Source organism: Kogia breviceps, chromosome 4, assembly GCF_026419965.1.
Source record: "Kogia breviceps isolate mKogBre1 chromosome 4, mKogBre1 haplotype 1, whole genome shotgun sequence".
NCBI classification, from domain to species: Eukaryota; Metazoa; Chordata; class Mammalia; order Artiodactyla; family Physeteridae; genus Kogia; species Kogia breviceps.
The window spans coordinates 170,618,395-170,641,124 of NC_081313.1; the positions used below are offsets into that span (position 1 = coordinate 170,618,395).

A 22,730-nucleotide genomic window follows, 5' to 3' on the forward strand; every position below is an offset into this window, starting at 1 on the left:
CTGGAGGCCGCCCACTCCCCGCACCCCCGCCCCCAGCGCCCCGGAAGTGCGGAGACGTCCCTCCAGCTCTCCTTGCAGTTGGGAAATCTATTTTTCTCTAAGGATAACATTTTTGTCCCTCCTCTTCACTCAGACTATAAAAGTATCACAAACCCACTGCGGAGAACTGGGAAGATTCAGAAAAAGATAATAAATATAAATCCACCTCCAATCTCTCCCCACGGGAAGACCGGCAGTCGAGTTCCCGCTTTGGGGTGGGGGATTGGAGGGGCGCTCCAGGGGCCGCCCAGGTGGAGGGGAGGGCGTGCGAGGCAGCTAGGCCCCCTGACCTCCCAAATGCATGCTTCCGGCTTTGTACGTGGGTGTCGATCGGAAATACCCATTTATTTTTTTCCCAAAAGGTAAAAGCCCACACCAATGTATACCAGCTTCTGCACAAAGGATTTTGTATTTTATTTTATTTATTATTTATTCATTTATTTATTTGGCTGCGTTGGGTCTTCGTTGCTGCACACGGGCTTGTTCTAGTTCCAGCGAGCGGGGGCTACTCTTCGTTGCGGTGCGCGGGCTTCTAATTGCGGTGGCTTCTCTTGTTGCGGAGCACGGGCTCTAGGCGCGCAGGCTTCAGTAGTTGTGGCACACGGGCTCAGTAGTTGTGGCTCGTGGGCTCTGGAGCACAGGCTCAGTAGTTGTGGCACACGGGCTTAGTTGCTCCGTGGCATGTGGGATCTTCCCAGACCAGGGCTCGAACCCGTGTCCCCTGCATTAGCAGAAGGATTCTTAACCGCTGCTCCACCAGGGAAGTCCCAGGATTTTGTATTTTAAAATAAAAATAATGGAAGGATTTATTGTTAAGATTCAGCATAAGGCTCTGGAATTAGGGATGGTTGAATTGGAGGTGGGGACTACAGACTTGAGGGGAGGTGTTCTATGTGGTCTGAGCAACAGAGCTGGGTAGGAGAAGGGCCCCAAACCCTCTCAGATCCCATCCCACTACCTCATCTTTCTCCTCCGGTGAGTCATTCCCTCTTTGAGGTTCCAGGTGCAACCTTGCCTCAGGGCCTTTGCACCTGCTGTGTCCTCTTCCCCAGGTATTTCCCCAGCTCTTTCTGTGCCTGGCTCTCATCCCCTTCAGATCTCCAATCAACACCCACCTCCTTCCAGAATTTCTGATTTCACCATGTCACCTCCTATCATGTCACCATAGTTCTCCTTCCTGACACATCCCCATTAGAAATGATCATGTTGACTTATTTATCCAATAGCCAGCTGTGAACTTTGAAAGGCGGGGATCTGTGTCCCCAGCACCTACACCTTTGGACACAGTAGGTGCCCTATGATGGTATGACATGAATGAATGAACAAATGAATGATTGGAAGGAGCATGACTTTGGCCACTGAGGTTAGGGAAGACCTCTCTGAGGAAGTGACATTTGAGCAGGAATCCGAAGGAGGAGAAAGAGCTGGCCACTGGGAGAAGTGGGGGAACAGTGCTCCAGACAGCAGGAACAGCAAGTTCAAAGGCCCTGAGGCTGGAACTCACTAAACAAGCTCGAGGGACAACCCCTCTCCAGCTCTGTGAGGAAGGGGGGCCAGGCAACATTTTCTCCCTCAACAGAGGGCAAACTGAGGCCCTACAAGTCACCCTAGGAGTTCACAAGGGCTGAAAGCTCCCAGAGGCCCTAAAGATCTTCTCCCACCCTCCTCTTTGGGTCTAGAGTGGGCCACAAAGGCAAGGACTATGTCCCTCAGGAAGGACCCTAAACAGGAAGAAATGGGAGACCTGGAGCATGTGAGTGACTTCTCATCCCCTCTGTGAGCCTCAGTTTCTATACCTGTGAAGAAAGAGCTCAGGACATGCTTTCCTCAAACAATACCTTTTGTTACAATTCTGTGATCCTCACAAAGAGCACATTTTCCCTGCGAAATGACAAAGGCTCGGGGAGGTTAAGAGATTTGTTGATGTTGTCAAAGTCCATCTCTGGGGAACTCTGAAGATCAGTCTGGAGAGGGTGGTAGACACGAAGCAAAGACTCCCAGAGAGCTTCCACCAGTGCCAGCCTGGGGTGGGAGGGGGAGGGTCAGGAAGGACTTCCTGGAGAAGGGGATGCTGACCTGAGACCCAAAGGGTGAGGATGAGGGAGAGTATCCCAGGAAAGGGACACAGCATGTGCCAAGGGCCTGAGGTGGGACTGTGCTTAGGGTGTTAAAACAAAACAGTGGGGGGGGGGCTTCCCTGGTGGCACAGTTGTTGAGGGTCCACCTGCCGATGCAGGGGACATGGGTTTGTGCCCTGGTCCGGGAAGATCCCACATGCCGTGGAGCGGCTGGGCCCGTGAGCCATGGCCACTGAGCCTGTGCATCTGGAGCCTGTGCTCCGCAACGGGAGAGGCCAGAACAGTGAGAGGCCCGCGTACAGAAAAAAAAAAAAATACAGTGTGGGTAGTGTGCAGTCAGTAAGGGGAAGAGGGAGGAATACCTGTGGCCCAAAAGGAAGGGGGACATATGAGTGTTCTTATGAATGGGTAGAGAAAAAAACAGAGGGAAATAAGGTGAAATGCTGAAGGCAGATGATCTGTGGGTGAGGTTACAGCAGAATTTTATTTTCGTCTTTACATGTTTCCATTATTTTCGGATTCTCTACAGTGACATGTATTACTTGCAAGGGGGAAAGGATAAAATATATATATAAATAAAAATCCCATAAATCTCTGTCTTTTAAAAGTGTGTAAGGAAATGCACCAAGTTCATGATCCAGATGCCCTTTAATTCTCCCTCTGTGGAATTTGATCATTAATTGTGATGACGATGAATCATCAATGGAATGAAATTATTAATGAAATTATTTAGGAATGAAGCCTGCTATTCTTGAAGCCAGGGGCTGCTGTGATGACTTGTGCCATGTATAAATCATCAGACACGCGGGGAGGGACGCTAGGGGGTCGGGGGTGGGGTGGGATGGGGGGATACTGAGGCCTCCGGAAGCGGAAATTGAATCTGAGACTTGAGCACAGAGCCGCCTCACCTGCTCTGCGCCAGGCCCGCACCCTTAGGGTGAACTCAGCCAAGCTGGGTGCGGGAGAGACTTCTGGCAAAGCCAAGAAGGACCCCGAATTCGCCCCGCCCCCTCGCTGCGCCTCCAGCCACCAGGGGGCGCCGCTGGCTAACGTCTGCCCCCCAGCTACAGGGCCTTGAGCCCGCAGGCCACAGGACCTCTCCGCTCCTGTTTCCCCATCCGTGAAATGGGCACGGTACTAATTACGGGTGATAGAGTTTATTTAACCCCAGAGAATGCCCCATATTTCTAAGATATTTCAGGGAGGTCACAAACACCACCCTCCAACCAAAGTTTACCCAAGTACTAAGGATCAGGCCATGGAGGGGAAACTGAGGCCCAGAAGGGGCTGTGACTTGCAAGAAAGCATCAGAGGCCTCCTTTTCCCTACAGGGAATCTGAGACAGCCTCAGAATCAGAAGATGGAGAGACCTTCCGTGGGGAGAAGTCTGTGCTTTTGTTGCTGATCTAGAGAGGGAGGAAGTATAATAAGGGAGCCAGCAGGGGGTCCTGGGACCAGGGAGAACTAGGATCCTTAGACCTGAAGACAGAAACCACAGCAACTTAAAGCAACAGCCAGTGCACAAGCAATGAAGGCTAAATCGGTCTTCAGAGACAGTTCCTGACACACAGCCCTCTCTTTCATGGCCCCTATCACCCGCCACCAGAGCTCCAGAGCCAGAATTGGGTCTGGATGAAGCTTTGGTGCTGAGAATTCTCCCATTCAAGTTCTTGTTCTCTTGTAATGAGCTGCCTTGCAGATGAAGGGGAGGTGTCTAGGGGAGGGGGCATCTCCTTGAGGCTGACTCCCACCTCCTTGTGCAGGGCTACCCCAGAGGCACATAACAGGCACAGGCCTGACACACAGTAGGTGCCCGGTAAATATCAGATAAAGAATGAAAGAATAAAGTGATGGACATGGCTGAAGAGTGACCACTGGAGAAGATGGACAAGGGGCCTGGCAGATACTCCCTTTCTACACCAAGGGTTGAAGTCCAGGAGGGAGAACTCAAGGGCCCTGGAAGAGGCTGGCCCCCAGCCCAGCTCCTTGGAGAGCTCTCTCAGCTGAGCTCAGGGTCAGAATGGATCCCGCCAGGTGCCTCCAAATTCAACCCTGAGACCTGTCTGTAGCTAAAAGCCTGATTGTCTCCCTCAGTGGGTGGGGAAGGCAAAGCAGGGGCCACCTGGGACCTCTTCCTGGAAAGTCTACCCACCCATCAGGGGCCACTAGGTGCCCAAAGGCTCAGCCATCACATTGCCCTCATGGTCCACACAGGGCTTGACCATGGTCCTCTGGTTGTCCACGTATAGGGGCCCAGGGTCTGGGCTGGCCTCAGGGTACAGGAGCTCAGTGTCAGGTGACTCTGAGGCCTCCCCACCCAATGCTACCTCCTCCTCTCCCTCCTCCTCTTCTGCCTCCTGCAGAGTCAGCTGAAACTGGAATCTGTCGGGACCACCCTGCTTGGAGCTGGTGGGGTCCACAGGGCTGCGGGGGATCTTGCTCTGGTACCACTCGCGGTTGTCCTCCAGAGTGTCCAGCAGGTCCTGTGCATCTGGGTGTACCAGGTCAGCCCACGTCTCCCACAGTGGGTGGGCGATGTAGTCAATGAAACCCACCTGTGGGGTGATACAGAGTTGGGGGATAGAGGTTGCTGGGTGGTGAGTTACCATGGAACCTAGACCCAGTCCAGCCCCCAGACATTTGCCCAGGTTGTTCCCTCTGCCTGGAATGCCATTTCCCAACTCCTACACATCCTTCAAAACCCTCTTCACATAACCCCTCCTCTTGGAAGACTCCTCTGCCCCTTTTGGGCTCCCCCAACCCCTAAGTTTTTCCCTCTACCTCAGCCCTGACTCCTCAGAGCTGGATGAATGTGTCCCCCAGACTGGGAGCACCTCAAGAACCTCCTATGTCACTCAGAACAGATACTTCCAAACTCCACAAGTGAGTGAAGATCTCTCTTCCGGCAGCCCAGAGGGAATACACCCCAAGCCTGACTCTGCACAGCCCAGTGCAGACCCTTAGGCCATATCCCCTCATTTGCCAGCCAGGGGTCAAGCCAGGACTCCTGGGGTCAGCTCAACCACTCCTTTCCCTCCCACCTCCCCAGTGCCCACCAGCTTGGCTCAGTCACCCTCAGACCTGGGACTTCTCCACTGAGGCCGTGTGCTTATCACACATAGGGCTGATGTCCAGGCCTGATTCGCGCTCACGGTCACCCTGCTGGAAGAACTCAGCCATGATGCGGTCTGTCCACTGGCGGTAGAGCGGCAGCGGCTTGGTGGGGTTGCTGAGGTCGGCACAGTGCACCAGGCTCTGCAAGACCTGGTGAGACCGAGGCTCGGGAGGGCTCAGGCCAGGCCACCCCAGGCCTGGTACCCACCCCAGAGGCTGGCGCCATGGACATACCCATCTTACAGGTGGGGAAACTGAGGCTGGGCAGGGATAAGGGTGGCTAAGGCACAGCCACGCGACCGTATGTGCCTCCATTTCTTCAAGTTGGGCACGCAGTTGGCACTTCATAAATGCAGGTGAATGAGAGTGTGGGAACCAAGACCTTAGGGCTGGCCCAGCCACACACCTGGATGTGGTCAGAGTAGTTGTCTAGCAGCAAGACTCCAAGGCTTGTCACCTTCTTGGTCTCCACCATGGTCTTGAGGTCAGCCAGGATGTTCATGTGTTTGGACATGTCTGTGGCCAGCACCTGGGGGAAGGTGAAGGAGGATGGCAGGTATGAGGATAGCGCCTGCCCCACCCCCACTCCCCACCTCCCAGACACCACACCCACTTGGATCCTCAGCCCTCTGAGCCTCAGTGTCCTTATCTGTCAAATGTGGGCATGTATCAAGATTTGCTGTAAACCCAGCTCACAAGAGCTGGGTCAATAGTCCCTTCTCCAAGGTTGCTGGGCTTGTGGGGTGCATCCCACATGTGGGACAGGGCATGAGGGAGGGAGATTAGACCTGGGGGTTGACATGAAACATGCCTGAAGCCCAGCAGATGACTTGGCCGGTGCAAAGGCCCTGAGGCTGAATAAGCTGGGGAACATAGAGAGAGTTGTGGCTAGAACAAACGAGTGCAGGAGCAACGTTGGGAGCAAGTGAGGGTGACAAGAGTGGGGAGGGCCTCAGGGAGGAGTGGGGGATTTATCCAGAGGGCCGTGGGAGCCACAGGTGGACTCAGTGCTCCCCAAACCTTCCTATGGCTGCTGCGTGGCTGGGAGGGCTGTTTCCAGCCACCGGAAGGGAAGTTCAGCTCTGAGCACAGCTGCTTAAAAATCATTTAGCTGGACCCATGCGGACCCAGCCCAGGAATGACCCACGGGCTTCTTTGAGAATCAGACAGAAGTCTCAAAACTTCTTCCCAGGGGACTTCCCTGGTGGTCCAGCAGTTAAGACTCCATGTTCCCAATGCAGGGGGCCCGGGTTCGATCCCTGGTCAGGGAACTACATCCCTCATGCCGCTACTAAGAGCCCACATGCCACAACTAAAGATCCCGTATGCCACAACTAAAGATCCTGCATGCCGCAACGAAGATTCAGCACGCTGCAATGAAGAACCCTCGGGCGGCAACTAAGACCCGGCACAGCCAAATAAATAAAAATAAATAAATAAATATTTTTAAAAAAACTTCTCCCCAAACCTCCCATCTGCCCCAAATGATACTTCCACTGGGAGTGCCCACTGCCCAGAGCCCCCACTCTGCCTCAGCAAACTTTTAGTTCCTCTTCACTTGGAGCCTGGTTTCCTCTGAGCCCTCCCCACATGCTGTTCCCTCTGCTGGGAACACTCCTCCCCACCCTATGGTCCTCTACACTCTTGGGGAAGCCCTCCTCAACCTTGAGCATCTCTCCATCACAGCTCTGTCTACAGGTCCCCCATCATGGCTCTGCTTGTGGGTCCCCCATCATGGCTCCCACCTATGTGTCCATCTCCCCCACAGACTGTGAGTTTCATAAAGGCCAGAATTCTAATGGTCACTGTCACAGGACAAGCACAATAGATGCTCAATAAATGCTTCTTAAATAAATGAATTGATGCAGAAGACCCCAAAACGTACTTGTGTCTCCCAACTTGAAAAATATCAAGCGCACAGACTTAAGGGTCAGAAAAGTTGCACCTGAAACCCCAGAAAGTTTCCACATCATTTGCACGTGAATCACATCCAAGACCTGATTAGCCTGACCAAGGGCCTAGTCACCCCTACCCAAGGCTTGAACAGTCATTGCCCCATTTTACAGACCAGGAAACTTGGACTCAGAATGGGGACATGCCCTGGTCCAACTGAACCCCCAGCCATACCAAGATCGCCCCACCCCATCCATCGTTGTTGTCTCACCATATCGATGACCATCCTGCGCAGACTCAGCCGCTGCTTGGTGGTGAGGTTCTGGAAGATGTCACAGTTCTCTGCCTGAAGCAGCTTGAAGCCCACAGCCAGGTGGTGGTTCTCCAGCATGGAGGTATCATTGTACAAAAGTGCAAGCTCTGAGTCTGTAGGGGAGGTGGAGCACCTCAAGACCTGCCCACCCAACCCACTCCACCCAAAGGCCGGTTCTGTAAATTCTCGGTAAACTCCTCCTCATGCATTGAAGCCCCAACTCCAATGCCCCCTCCTCCAGGAAGCCTTCTAGGACCCTGTCTCTCCCCATGGCCCTGCCCTGACTCTGGGGGGCTGGGGGCATCTGTGTTCAGCTCTGCCTCCTCGAGACTGGTGACTCCTTGGGGACTTGGCATGGCAGGAGACAGTGCTATGTGCTGGTTGAATGAACTACCAAGTCTTTGTCTTATTAGACCCTGGGATCCTCAAGTGAGAGGGCTCCACTCTTTATCTCCAGCTCTCCAGGGATGTATATAAGAGGTACCAAATAACTGCTTGTTGACTGAGTTTTTCTGACACCACAAAGGATCCTAAACTTTAAAATCTCAGTGGGCCCAAATCAGCTCTGCCACATTTGTTATTCTCTCATTTATTGAGTGTCTACTGTATATCTGGGTCTGCTCTCAGCACCTAAGGGAGGGAAGATTGTGGCAGTCATTTCACAAACAGGGAGACTCGGAGCAGAAATGGGACCACCTAACATCACTTGATTGACAGGTGGTGGCAGGGCCCAGCCCCCTAACTCACTGGTGTTAATGAGAAACTGATTGGAGACCCCAGGATGATCCACATCATGGATGGCGCTTGCAAAGATGGCAGCCAGGACTTCCAGGTCAGTGAACACGGCCTGAGTGGGCACGGAGCATAAGAGGTGAGGGGCAGGCTCTCTGTGCCCTGCATGCACCAGGGCTGCCTGCAGCTGTAGGGCCCTACCTCAAGCGCAGGTGTGGCCAGCAGCACATGTGTAGACTGGGTCACGTCAGCGGCGTGTAGGCTATTGTGGTAGGCCACATCGTTGTGGTAGTGACCTTCCAGTGTCAGTAGGTAGGTGGCAAGTGTGTCTGCTGGGATCCGAAATGTCTTGAGCAGGTCCCGTTCCTGGTGCATCACAGGGCCCCAGTCAGGGCCTCGGTCTCTGGATGGCAGCACACACTATTCCTATGCCTTCTCTCCTTCTGAATCCCTATCCATCTCTCAAGTGCCCCCTCTTCCAGGATGCCCTCCCTGCTCTCCCTCTGAACTCCCCTGGTCTCTGTCCTTCCCCTCTGGCTCACCTCTGACCCCCACAGTTGTTCCCTACAGACTGGGTCTCTTCAGGCCTGGCCCAAGGCTGAGGCTTGAGTCTTGTTGCCAATCAGCAGTGAAGTTTTAAACCTAACAAATGCCTATACATCCTTCAATGCCCCTGCTCAAATGACCCCATTCAGGGATGTTAGGGAGGATTTGAAGAATATGTGTCCCCTGAGGCCCTGAGGTAGGAAGGAGTGAAGGAAACACAGAATATTAGAAGCCAAGGGCAGGGGAGGTACCTGAAAGATGCTGAACATGATAGCTGTGAGAGGCCGGTTCCCACTTAGCTCTGCCACCTTGAACACATCAAGTCCCCACTTCTTGGTGTCTTCCAGCTCCTAAAATGTGAAGGACAGGAGCTTAACTGCAGCCCAACTTCCCCAGACTCTGCAGCCTCAACCCCCATCCCCAGGCCTCAGGTCCTCCATTGAGCCTCACCTGGTCAGTATATAGGTGGGCAAACTGAGGCCCCAAATAGGGTAGCCACACAGAGCCAGGATTCAAACCTGGGTCTCAGCATTCCTATTGTAAACCCACCTTGGCCAGTTGCCCCTCCTGATCAGTCTGGACCCCAAAGCGTGGGACAGTGGCTGCAGAAAGGCTGGTACTGTGGGGGAGTCCACGCAGGCCGCTGATCTGGGACATGGGCCTTGGGGGCTCCGTGGGGGTCACCCTGGGCAACTCCACCTCAGTCTGCTTGTCTGTAGATGGGGCAGGGTAGGGCTCAGAGAAGTCAATTCACCTGCTAGGGTTGGCCTGCTTGGCCTCAAGTACTGGACCTTGCCAAGCCTCAAGATCAACCTATTTCCTTTTAACCTGGACCAAAGTAATCTCAGAGTAAAGTCCTTTCTGGCCTGTAGATACCCTTCTCCTCTGTTCAAGGCTGATCTCAGTGACCTCTTCTGCTGGACATGGTCCCTGGGCACCTGGAGCTTAGTATTTTTTCCCAAAACAGTCAAATGTCCTTTCCGCCTCCCAAGCTGGAGACCCAGCTCTGTGGTTCCCTCTATCTCCTCCTTGGCAAACTTCTACTCATGCTTCAAAACCCTAACTTTAATGTCCCTCCTCCTGGAAGATCCTCCTGTCCCTCCCTCTGGTCCAGCCCTGCCTCATGGGGCTAGGGGTGTGCATGTCTGGTTCTAGTTTCCTCAGTTGAGGTCTGTAGCAGAAGTCTTTCTTTCCCTTCCCTCTTCCTATCTCTGTAATGTGGCCTAGTCAGTGACCCACCATAGCTCACCCAGGAAGGTTCGGGATATGTACTCAGACACTTGGTTCCCAGAGCGGCTGGCTTCAGACAGGTGAGTCAACTCCCGGTTCAGCATCCACTTGAACTGCAGGGGAAGATGATGTCAGTGATGATGGGGGCACTGTGGACATAGGCAAGTGATCTCAGTTATCTGGCCCTACTAACCTTGTTGGAGGCCATCTCCCCCACCGAGTGCCGCGCCTGCAGTGTCTCCAGCTGATCCAAACACCAATCCAGCTCATCCAATGTCTCCAAAGCCAGCTTCTGCCCAGTGTCCTCTGGGGGCCAAGCTGGTCAGGGGCCTGTCCCACCCCCACTTGGGAACCCTGTGCCCCTCCTGCTCCCATCTCTGCATCTGGACCCTGGATCCCTTCCCAATGAGAAAGAGGCCACTCAGGACCCCAGGATCTCCGCATCCCCAAGGGTGTTTGGGCGGGGGGGTGGCGGGGTGGGGTGGGGGGGAGGTTTACAATTAGCACAGCCTAAGGATTCATGGGCTGGGGAGGTCCCCATAGAGAGGAAGTTCACAGCTGTCCCACAGTGGAAAGAGGGGATAGGAGCAGGAGCATTACCTGTTGGTGGAGGGGGCTGACTGCCAGATGGGGTGTTCCCGACGCATGCCTGCCTGCAGTACAATCGGCTCAGGAGCGGTCTGCCCCACCCATAGGGCCCCGCCCCCAAGACCTCCTAGCCCCGGCCCCTCCTCCTCTTCCCCCCATCCCCGAATTGCCAGCCGCGCCCTTTCCTCCAGGGCCCCGCCTCTGCTTCGCCCACCTTGTCTTCTGATCCCGCCCCTCTCCGCCAGGCCCTGCCCTTCTCTCCGCAAGGCCCCGCCCCCGCCCCGCCCCCTGCGTACTTGGCTGCCCCGCGGCCTTGCAGGTGGGCAAGGGCCGCAACGTTGCTCCGAACCGTCCTCAGACTGGCCAGGACCTGCGAGGGGGGGGTGGTCAGCGTTGGGAAGGAGGGGTCGGCTCTACCTGCCCGGCACACGGGAGAAGGAAGAGGTGGGCACCCACCTGGGCAAAGGGTGTCACAATCACGTCTTCTCCGTATCTGCGGGGAGACCAGACGTGGAAGGGCGGTCAGAAGGAGCCCTCCCACACGTTCCCATCTTCCAGTTTTTTGTAGGGTTTTTTTTGTTGTGTTTTTTTCCTTTTTGCGCCACGCGGCATGCGGGATCTTAGTTACTGAACCCGTGCCCCCTGCAGTGGAAGCGCGGAGTCTTAAGCACTGGACCGCCAGGGAAGTCCCCCTCAGCTTTTACCCACACTGTGCCCTCAGCTGAGTGCATTCTCCTGTCCCGACTCCCTCCTTTGGGTGTCTTCCTAGTAGTTCCTGGACTCCCCTCACCTGACTCTTCTCTGAAAGCAGCCACAGCCCCTCTGACCAATCACTCACTTTATCCCCATCTCACGAATGGAGAATCTGAGTCCCAGGGGCAACAGGGGTCTTAGTAGAGGCAGGAAATTATGGCTACCAGAAAGCTCAAATCAAAGTGTTCGTTCGGTTGCTGTTAATTGGCTTTAATGTCACTGGATTGCCACCCAACCCCAGCCTAAAGTGAAGCACAGAGGATCACTGGATATCATTCTCGGCATGTCCGACTGAACAAGCAAATAGGCAAACTCCTACATAAACTTTAAAGCCCACCTCAAACGGTCATTTGAAGAGGTGTGCCGAATGGAGGAATAAAGGAAGGAAGGAAATAGAAAGCGGTATTATCCCCCAGCCTCAGACTCACAGGTCGCTAGCCACAGAGGAGTTCCGGGACATGGTCTTGGACGAGAGTTCGTAGTCACTGTCTGAGCGGTACAGGAAGGACTCCCGCCTCTGGCTGTGCTGGGCAGGGGCTTGGATGACCCGGCCAAGGCCAGACCCGGCCTGAGGGTCCAGGGCACTTCTTCCGCATGAGAGCCCATTTTCCAGGTCCAAGCTGAAGGAAAAGGAGTCATAGTCAGAGCCGAGGGTCCTGGCATATGGATGCTGGGTCATGGCCTATATCAGTTTTGTCACATCCTCCCTGGGGCCACGCGGTGGGCTGGGCAGGAGTGGCCTGCAGCTTGTCCATCTGTCCCACGGTCACACCCCCACTCAGGGACACCGCACCCCTCACACCTCCATCTCCACCTCTGTACCCCAGAGTCTTTTCCACTGCGACTAATCTGGACTCCAGGACATGAGTTTTGGATCTGTCTCCAAGTGGCTGTTGGGACCATGGGTAGGTCTCGGCTTTTCTACGGACATCAACAACTTTGTTTCTAATATGGATGTGGTAGATTTCATCCCCAGGGTGCTTTTGGGGAGTTACAACCGAGCACCTGAGGAGAGCGACAGGGCTCCCGTATTACTAAGGAGTAAACTGAGGTCCAGGTCGCAGGGTAAGTTCATGGGGATTGGAAACGACTTCCTGGGCTTTCCTCTCTGGAGGGGACCTGGGTCCTGCCTAGACGGGGCACACTCGAAGGCTCCTCACAGCCATGAGAGGCGCCCATCCCCAACCAGCTTTGGCTATGCACTGGACCTTTCCCCAGCTCCAGGTCCCCACCCTCAGCCCATATGGCCCCGCCCCAATCTCACCAAACACACCTCCAGCTCTGGCCCTGTCCTCAGCTCCCCAGTTCTTCTGCTTTATTTTTGGCCTGAACGCTCTGCCTGTTCTCTTCCACCTCTGGGCCTTTGCACAGGATGTGTCCTCTCCCCAGAGCACCGTCCTCCTCCTGTTCCAGGCAATGCCCAATCGCCCCTCCCATCTCTCAATCCCGTCTCTCCCTCCAGCCACACCCTGACGGAATAAGGGGGAATCTACGACTCTCCCCGTTGGAGTCAGAGGTCAGAGAAAGAGTGGCAGGGAGCATGGGGCTAGAACAGAAGTGTGGGAGGGGGAGTTAGCAACCAGGGAGAGGGGCTGCAAGTGGGTCACAGGTTTCTGAGAAGGGAGCGGGCAGGAAAGACGGAAACAGGAAGACCCCAGGGGCCGCCCCTAGACACGCCCCTCCTGGCCGAGGGCCAGTGTCCACCTGGTCCCCCTCCAGGTCACCCCATCCCAGTCCACGGATGGGATCGACGCCTGCCGGAGGACTCCGTGCAGGTAATTCGGCTTAGACCGGGCTGGGGGTGGGGAATTCGGCAGGATTCTGTCCGGTTCAGCTGGATTCGGTCCGGCTCGGTCAAGTACGGCCAGGTTTGACTAAGCTGGGTCTGATCATACAGGATTGGCCCTCTTCCCCTGAGTTCTGTCGGGTGAGTTCGGTAGAATTCGGCTACAACCCACCGCATTCGGGTAGGTTCGGATGCGTTCGGGCGTGTTCGGCTACGTTCGGTCGCGCCAAGTCCGGGTGGCTCTCGGGCCAGGTCGGGCATATTCGGCTTAGTCCGGCCTCACTCGGGTGTTCGGCTATGTCCGACCGCTCTCGGTCTGTTCGGGTTCCGGGGCTCCTGGAGAAGCCCCTCAAGTCCAGCGTTTCTGAGTTCCCGCTTCGTGACGTCACCCGGAGGGGCGGGACTTCTTAGCTCTTACCCGGCCTCCGAGTGTGCCGGGTGACTGGAGGAGAGACACTCTTGGGGGCGGGCTAGTGGCGGTGGATACCTTAAACCTGTGCTCAGAGGGGGAGGCCTGGGAGTGGCTACTACCTACCCCTCCCTCTCATCTCCCCAAAAGTTCTGGGAAAAGCACACCTTTGGATGAATAGGGAAACTGAGGCCGGGAGAGGCCACAGCGTGCTGGGTTCGAATCCAAGTAGCCAGCACGGAGAGTTAAGGGCTGAGCCGGGGTTTTGTCGTTACGGGGGAAGCTGTTTTTCTTTCTGCTCTAAACTTAGCCGAGAGCTGCTGGGTCAGGCCGTGGTTCCATGACGCGGGCAGCGGGGAGGAGCTCACACCGACTGTGGGAACGGCGCATCTGTCCATCGGTTAGAGAGGTAAACTGAAGCACAGGGACCTCGGAGAGACCTGCCCTCGCCCAGCCTCACGCCCTTGACGTCCTCGACGCCCCTGTGCTCACTCCGGAGCCCTCGGCGGGGACCCCTCTTCGCAAGCTTCTGGTGCACTGGGGGCGCTCTCCCGGACCCGGGACCCCAGTCTCGGCCTGAAATAGCGCCATCAGGGACCACGGTCACAACTGCCCCCCTCTCCACCAGCTACCACTGACCGTGTGACCCTGGAGAAGGGACCTTTAGTCTCTGAGCCTCAAGATGCCAAATTACCAAGTGAAAAAAACGCACGAGCCAAGCGCAAGGTACGAGACTCAGTCGGCGCCCGCCAGCCCCACCTCCAACCCCAGCCTCTGCCCTGCGACCCACGATGTGACAGTCGCTTCCTGAAGGGCCGGAATTCAAACGTAAAGCGGTGAAACGAGTCCTTGGAGTACGCAACCGAGTGGGGCTGCGCAGAGGCGGCGCTCTGCGCGGGTGCGCGACAAGTTCTCTTACACCGCGAACACCCTGCCTCAAAGGCCTCCATCAAAATCACTACTTCCTCCGCGGTGATCGAGGGCTTAGTGTGAGGCCACCAGGCCATCCCACTGCTGGCGCCAGAACGGATGGCGGGGGCAGACCAAGGGGAGGAGTGACCCTATTCCCTCCACCTCCTGGACTCTCAGCCCGCCTGCCCCGGGTTGGCGAGGGTCAGAAGGAGACGTGAGCCTCAGCCCGTCCTGCTCCAGGCCGCACAGCTGGAGAGGGACAGACGGCTGGTCCCCTGGGCGTGTGTCCAGGCGGTGGGTGGAGGGAAACAGAGATGGAGAGAGACAGTCATCAGCTAAAAGAGACAGAGATAGGACACAGGGAGAGAGATACCGAGAAAGGGCAAAGGGGCATAGCCTTTATGCCCTGACCCCCAACCTGGACCCAGGTGTCCTTGACTCTTCCCTTCCCACCTCCAGCCCGGCGGTTCCCATGACCCCTGCGAGGCCCACTGTCTCGCCTCACCACAGCGGATGGGCCACGGTGAAGCGCCGCTGCAGGCGGATGCTCTGGTTCACCAGGAGCTTCCTGAAGAGCCCGGGGGAGCCGCGCGGGGAGCCCCGGGGGGAGCTGGGCACAGGGGCCGGGGCGGTCGCAGGGGGGCCCTGCATCGCCAAGACCGCGTGGAGGCTGGACGGAGTACAGGCTGCGCGGGACCTTTTCTGGACAACCACGGGGGCGGGGCCCGGCGGGGAGAAGGCAGGAGGCGCACCCGCCCCGCCTTCGCCGCAGGACCGCTCAGGGACGCCCTCACCGGGACAAATCGGGAAACCGAGGCACTGAGCTAGACGGGACACTCTGTGCTTCCCCTTTGGGGGAGCCCAGAAGCCGCATTTTATACCACTTCCCTCTGCCACCATATCCCCCAGTAGTGCAGCTTGCTCAGCTGATAACTCGTCTGAAAAGAGAGATACAGAAGTCAAAAAAGGAAGTGCTCTCCATTATCAGGGAGTCACCGAGACACAAAGTTTGCCGAGGGGCTGCCCAGATCCCACACCGTGCTTGCAAGACCCCTCTACCCATTTTCCAGATGGAGCTGAGGACTGAGCCACCAAGGGGCTGCTCAGAAACTACAAACCCTTAATCCTTTGTCAGGTGGGGAACTGAGGCTTGGAGAAAAGTGGTAACAGACGCAAGTCTTCACTGCAAGACAGCTCCCCCTCTTCCTGTCCCCCTCCACAAGTCCCCACATGACCTCCACCTGCTCTGACATTCCCCAGGCCCTGTCTCTGGATCGTTTCCCCTCTCCTGCTGTCTCTACTGGACAAACATCCGCACTCCACTCCTGCCAGGCCTTCCGGTCCTGTGAAGCTTCAGCTGCCACCGCCCACCCCAGGAAGGACCCTTGGAAAGGGAAGCCTTGCCCCTGGTATCAGGGGGGCTGTTCAGGGGCCTACCATCTGGCCTACCCTCAGAATGCTGGGGTTGGGTGGTCTTAACCCCGTTTTTCAGAAAAGGAAACCAAGTCTTGGAGAATGTCACACTTGGAGACAAGACCCAGAGCACCCTCCTCTCAGGCAGAAGCAACCAAGGCCCAGCTGAGGCCACGCAGAAGCTATGGGCCTGGCTGTGTCCTGCTGTGGGATAAGAAGCCCCCTGCCTGGGCCTTGCCCCAGGGGACTGCACTAGTTTTGGGAGCCCCAGACAAATGCCACCCAGGTTTCTGGCAATCCTGGGGGAATGTGAGATACTATTTCAGGAGATCAGGGCTTCAGTGGTGAGACCCTGACCCTCCCCTGACATCTCAATCATACTATGGTCCCCGTTGTACAGATGAGAAAATGGAGGCTCACAGAGGAGTCACACTGGGGCTCAGGAGGACAGAGAGTCTCAAGGGTCTGGCTGGGAACCCCCTTCTGTCCCCGTGGCCCTGCAACCGGACACCTGGTGGGAATCAGACTCTCTGTCCCCAAGACAAAAATACCATCTGTAGCTGCTGTGCCTAGACCTAATTATAGCTGGTCCCCAGGGGATAGAGGTCACCAGGATCAGTCTAGTGGAGAGACTGGGGCTGGGTCCAAGGAGCCTTGACACCACCTCAGCCCCATGGGGGAGACTCACAGTGTTCTCATATCCCCAAGGAGAGACTGAGACACAGAGAGATGCAGTCCTTCTCCTGAATTCACAAACATAAAATGGAAGGTTAAGGTTAAACACATGGGTATGAACTGAGCACCCCTTGCTCTCCCAGTGCTGAGCCAAGGGCTGTGCATGTAAGAATCATTTTATTTTCGGAGAAACTCTATAAAGTGGGAAACTCCCATTTTGTGGATGGGGAAACCGAGGCACAGAGAGGTGTGCTCATTGCCTGAAGTCATTCAAGCCTATGTGGGCAGCCTCCCCAGCCTCTCCCACTTAATGCTTAAATGGCTCCATCTCCTCTGCAGTCCCAGGTGCTACTCTGACATTAATGCTTTATCAGTAGTTTTAATATTAATGTTTCATTAATAGATTCAGCTTTAAATACTTTATAACCAGTTTTAACGGTAATGCATTATCAATAGCTTTTTGGATGGAGAAACTGAGCCACAGAGCCAAGATTCAGCATTCAAAACCTGGCCTGCCTGACCCTGGGAGATGACCCCAAGCTTCACCCAGGAAGGGGCAGAGGCCAAAGGAGGGGTTGACATGACTTTGTCTCACCCTAACTTTCTCCCTACGTGCTGTGTGACCTGAGGAGGTGCCCAGCAGTCTCTAGTGCCCTTAACACTTCAGTGTCTCAATTTCCCCTGTTTGAGCCTCTTCCCTGGGCAAACACTTGTCTCCTCTGCCACCAGGTGGCCCCCGTGAGACAGGAGATGGGTGCTGTTACACCCAGTTTATGGACAAGTATACCGGGGTCTGGAGAGGAGAGATGACTTACCCAAGTCCGCCTGAAGAATCTAGTTATCTTTTTTTTTTTTTCTAATTAAAAGAAAAAGTTTTGGCCACACTCCAGGGCATGTGAGATCTTAGTTTCCTGACCACGTATCAAATCCGCACCCCCTGCATCGGAAGCGTGGAGTCTTAACCACTGGACAACCAGGAAAGTCTCCCTTTGAAGAATCTAGATAGAGGAGGGTGGAGGCTGAGTCACATGTGCAGATGATCACATGGGTCAGATCTCACCCTCCTCTGCTCCAGATCCTCCTGTGGCTCCCCATTGCCCTCACTTCTGAATCCACACCTCCCTGGACGCCTGTGTGGCCTCACTCCTGCCTGCCTCCCCAGCACACTCCTCTTGGCTCACTCTGCTTCAGCTTCCTCATCCCCTCCCCGCTTGCTGTTTTTCAAAGCATCTGGGCTCATTCCTATCCCATGCCCTTGCCTGAAGGCTCTTCCCCTGCTAACTTTTTTTTTTTTTTTTTGGTTGCACTGGGTCCTTAGTTGCGGCTCACGGGCTCCTTAGTTGTGGCATGCGAACTCTGAGTTGTGGCATGCACGTGGGATCTAGTTCCCTGACCAGGGATCCAACCCAGGCCCCCTGCACTGTGAGTGCAGAGTCTTAACCACTGTGCCACCAGGGAAGTCCCCCCTGCTAACTTTTTTGTCTTTCAGGTCACAGTTGAAGCATCACCCCCTGCAGGAATCCCTTCGTGACCAGCCAAGTAAATAAATATTCTCAGAGCACCTTCCTCTCATTGGTACAATTTCACATTTACTGTCCTGATTATTTTATCTGTGTCTGCCTCACCTGCCAGCCCCTTGAGGGCAGGACCAGGTCTGCCTTGCTCCCAGTTGTGCCCTGAGTGCCCAGCACTCAGTAGGTGCTCAGTAAATGTGAGATGAATAAGAGCCTCCCCTCCCCACCTCCAGCCACACTGATCTGTGTTCATGTCCTCATATATCTGATCCTCTTGAGTCTGACGCTTTGCACATTCTGTTCCTTCTGCTTGGCATACCCTTCCCTGCACTCCTCCTGGCTGACTTCTCTTTACCCTTCAGGCTAAGCTTAGGTGTCCCTTCTTCCGAGCAGTCCTTCCTCACCCCCTACTTCCGAAAGCTGGGTCAGAATCCTCCTCTGGGCCCCCCGGCACCCTGATCTCTCTCCATCACAGCACAGATCACTCTGTGTTGTCTCCAGCTGGTATGAGTCTGTCTCTACCTTTAGCCTGTGAGCACCTGCTTGCCCTTGGGCTGTGGCCCCAGTGCAGGGCCTGGCACATGGTAGCTGCTAAATACATGCTTGCTGAACGAGATGCTCAGACCCTCCCAGACCCATGTGATCCACCTGGGGTAGTGGGGAGGAGGGCCACAGCTGAGGACTATGATCTGGCACAGAACGTTCATGACAAACTGTAGAAATTATGAGTTTGTGTTTGCATCTCACTGATGACACAGGCTCAGGGAAGCACCACCGCTTGCTTGGCAGTACACAGAACATTGACCTTGAACCTAGCTTCCCTGAAGGCTGAGCCTCTCCCACCACATCAGCACGTATATGCATGGGCAGGACACACACACACACACACACACACTCACAGGAACACAACCCACGACCCCTGCCTTCCAGAGCCACGTGGTTCTCCCCCGAGATGGGCCCAAACCTAGTGTCTGTTCGTTCTTTCTTGAAGATGGAAAAGCATGAGTCACTGGGAGAGAGGGGAGGAGGAGCTGAGGGCTGGAGGGTAGAGACAAGGGGCCGGCTGGGTCACCTGGGAAAGCTCCAACCCTTCTGGGCTGTGGGGCCCTTCTGCCCCAGACACCAGCCAGGGCTGCTGGAGGGCCAGGCTGGGGTGTTAGGCCAGGCTTGTTGATCAAGAAGCCTGTGGCCCCGGGAGGTCCAGGGACCAAGGCAAGAGAAAAGTCCAGAGGGGAAAGCGACTCACCCAAGGTCACTCAGCCTGGCCTCAAACCCAGGGCTCTAGGTCTGGCCTGATTTAGCTCCCCCTCCCATCCAAGGAGGGCCTGGGACTCCTGGACCCTGCTCTTTGGTGGCACTGAGGCCACTCTGACCCCACTAAGGCCCCTGTTTTTCTGTGTTTTTATTCTGTCTTTGTCTTATTCTGCCCCCCTCCCTCAGTTTATATGAACATATAAACTGGAGGAGTCCCTCCTGGAGCAGCCCCTCCCCCACCTCTCCTCCCCTCTTCTCCACCTCATTCTTTTGTGGAAGAAACATCCTGTGCTCAGGCTCCCCTAGAAGCTTCCCTCTGACAGCAGGGGACACGTGAGTGTGTGTGTGCGTGCGTGTGTGTGTGTGGACACGCCACAGAGGAGGCTCCTCCCCCAGCACAGCAGATAGCCTGCCCTGGCCCTCTCATATACCCAACCCAAGCTCCCCTGAAATGCTCGCCGTGGCCACAAAGCCACAAACACCCGAGGACACTCCAGGGTCTGGAGGGCCTTTGGACACCGAACTGGATCAGAGCGAGGACAGTCGTGCCCAGCCACGCACACGGGCGCCACAAGGGGAAACACCCAAGCACGTAGGTAACTGGTATACACACACCTGAACACATCCCGTCACCCACGGAGACGCTGCCAGCTGTGGACACTCACACAGCAGATAGGAGCACACACGGGGTCGCAGCTGCTCAGACTCACACGCATTGGGATGCAACGGCACTTGGGCACACCAGGTCACACAGACCCGTAAGCAATCATGGCACTACCACCCCCCAGCTCCACCCTCCTCTAAAGCGCCAGCCTCAGCCAAGAGGCAGAGCCCCCCGCCCCTGGAAAAGCAAAGACCCTCCCCTACTCCCGCCAGGCCCTGCGTGGCCCCCCCCTACTCCGCGGGAGGGCCCTGCCCCCGCCCACCTACCGCCTGTGGAAGGAGGAGGGCCAGGAGCGCTGCGACTTCTCGAGCGCCGGCCGCGGGCTCAGGTCCCGCTCCCCGCGGCCCACAGATCTGTCCGGGTCTGAGTGGAAGCGCCGCTGGATGCGGATGGGGTGCCGGGGCTGCCGCCACAGGTGATTCGGAGCCCTGGGTGTGCCTTGGCGGCTGCGAGCGCAGTTCAGCTCGCGGGACGCCTCTACCCCTTCTTGGACCCCCGGGGTCTCCATGCGACCGAGCGGGGGAGCAGGCAGAGAGCAGGGCGCGGGAGCGGTCCCCGGAGCGAAGTGTCCGAGCCCGGGTCCGGCCGGAGCCGGGGGTGGAGAAGACAGTGCGGAGCTGTCCGCGCCGGAGGTGCTGAGGCGGGAGAAGGTAGAAACAGGGGCTCACGGTGGGGCTGACACCGAGGAGCTGTCCTTGTTGAGATGGTGCTGAAGGATAGATAGCAGGGGAAGAAGAACTTGGGGGTGAGGGTTGAAGACAGGATCTGGGGAGATCCCCAGCGCCAAGAATGGCCGGACGTCCCCTCTAGTGCTGAACGAAATAGGGTCAAGACATGGGGTGAAGACAGAAATTGTCCTCCCGGTTGCTGCTGAATGAAGAGCAGGAAAACAGGGGCTCTGGAGACCCCCAACACCGAGGCACTGCCCGACTGCTGATGCCGAAAGGAAAGAAGGTAGTAGATTCAGGAGCTCCGGGTGGCTGAGACAGAGAGGAGCTGTCCGCGACCTGTAGGTTCTGAAAGGCAGGGCAGGAAGACAGACAGGGGTTCAGGAGAACCTTCAGACCAGGGTGCCGACTGCCCGGGAGGTGCTGAAAGCAGTGGTGGGTCCTCAACCCTCCCCCATGACGTAGCAAAGACGAGTCTGGAAGCAGAGCCGGGGGCTCTGGTCTTCTGTGGTAGGCACAGATGGCAGTCTCTGCTCAGGAAGGTAGGCTTAGCGGTTCAGCCCCAGATGGGGTCTCTTTGGGGCCTCAAAACCCCCATACAAGCAGGGCAGGAATCCGGGAAGTAAAGAGAGATGGGGGAGGGCTGTGGCAGGGCTCTCCAATGCCTGGGATGGGCACACAGAAGCTGCCTCTGGTTGGGATTGCCAACAGTGGGGGTGGGTAGAGAGGGGCACTCTTTTATAGCCACACCAACACCCAGATCCTCAGCAGAAGTGGCAAGATCTCATTCTCCCTGTGACGCCCTGGGCCCCACCTCACAGTCACAATTGCTGCCCTCGAATCCCAGGCCTGCCCCTCCCTTCCACAGTTCTAGAAACTCAAGGCCCTGCCCACAAGGCATGCTAATCTCAGGGGTAATTTCCTGGGAAGTGGCAAAGGGAGGGCGAGAATATTTTCTATGACGGTTGACAGAAGTAGACGTGGAGAAGAGCGGGGCTGAGAAGGTGGGTGTGGCTGGGGAAGGGAAGCATTTGCAGCCATTTGGTGCAGCAGATTTAGGAGCAGGAAGAACCCCGATCTTTTCAGAGAGCTCACAAGGACATCCCAAAGATATTTCCCATGAAGACTGTCTACCCTCTACCCCACTTATGTCCCCAAGGTGGAGGAATGGAAAATGCTTGGGCCAGGGATTCAAGCAGTCTGAGGTCCAGCCCCAGCACTACCACATCTTGCTGGGTGATGCAAAACAAAGTGCTTCTCTCTGTCCACTGCCTATGGCTCAGTCCCCTACCCTCCCAAGCTGACAATGGGAGACAACTTGGTCCAGTGGTGGGAGATGTGGGCTCTGTCACTGGCTGGCTGTCACTTTCCCTCCACAAACCTGTTTTCTATTCCAGGAAGTGGGGAAAATGATGGTGTTCCCACCTCTTGGCATTGTTGCAAGGATGAAAAGAAATGTCACATGTGAAGGGTCACAGACCAGGAGCTGCCTCTACCAGTCCCCCCCTCTCTCTTACCCCCTGCTGGTGTCCACCAATGCCTGATGTGTCTCCTTCAAAAATAACCTACTTCTCTCTAGCCCGTGGCTCCTGTCCTGGTCCAGGCACCACTTTCTCCTCCCCAGAACTGCCCAGGCCTCTTCGTTGGGCTCCAGCTATTTCCATGCCTGTTCCTGACAGTTCTTCCTACAGAAGTCACAGGGAATTTTTTAAAATGCCAATCTCACTCCCCTGAAAACCCACCCATGTCTCCCCATTACACCCCATGAAGTCTTGTGTGGTCAAGCCCCTGCCCACACCCACCCCAGGCTCCCCTCCTACCCTCCAGCCACAGTGACCCATGTTCAACTCCTCGTGCACCTGATCCTCCCGAGTCCAAGACTTTGCACATTCTGTCTCTTCTAATTGGCACACACTTCCCTGTGCTCCTCCTGCCTGACGTCTCTCCATCCTTTAGGCGAAGCCTAGATATCACTTCTTCCAACCAGTCCTTCCTCCCCCCGCTTCACCCCCCAGCGCTGGGTCAGAAGCCTTCTCTGGGTTTCCGTATTGCCCTGATCTCTCCAGCTAGTATGAGTCTATCTCCACCATCTCCCTGTGAACTCCTACTTGCCCATGGCTGTGTCCCCAGCACAGGGCCTGGCTCACAG

General features: G+C 56.0%; 1 protein-coding gene across 3 annotated transcripts; it reads right to left on the reverse strand.

Moving 5' to 3' along the window:
- Positions 1–433: 433 nt before the first annotated feature.
- On the reverse strand, positions 434–20,990 carry PDE4C (phosphodiesterase 4C). Of its 3 annotated transcripts, XM_067032483.1 has the most exons (16): positions 20,180–20,990; positions 11,715–11,906; positions 10,990–11,026; positions 10,830–10,903; positions 10,546–10,598; positions 10,139–10,251; positions 9,965–10,058; positions 9,265–9,428; positions 8,967–9,065; positions 8,371–8,535; positions 8,185–8,284; positions 7,396–7,550; positions 5,638–5,760; positions 5,199–5,381; positions 4,445–4,672; positions 434–760 (listed from the first exon to the last, which is right to left on the reverse strand). In XM_067032483.1, exons 1-16 carry the CDS (start codon positions 20,419–20,421, stop codon positions 683–685), a joined length of 2,100 nt encoding a protein of 699 aa, XP_066888584.1. In that variant the 5' UTR covers positions 20,422–20,990; the 3' UTR covers positions 434–682. The 3 variants fall into 3 exon arrangements, with proteins under 3 accessions (XP_066888584.1, XP_058918482.2, XP_066888582.1); XM_059062499.2 differs by lacking the exons at positions 434–760; positions 20,180–20,990 and adding an exon at positions 14,899–15,076 and having other exon boundaries at positions 2,573–4,672; XM_067032481.1 differs by lacking the exon at positions 434–760 and having other exon boundaries at positions 2,575–4,672; positions 20,180–20,949.
- Positions 20,991–22,730: the final 1,740 nt, after the last annotated feature.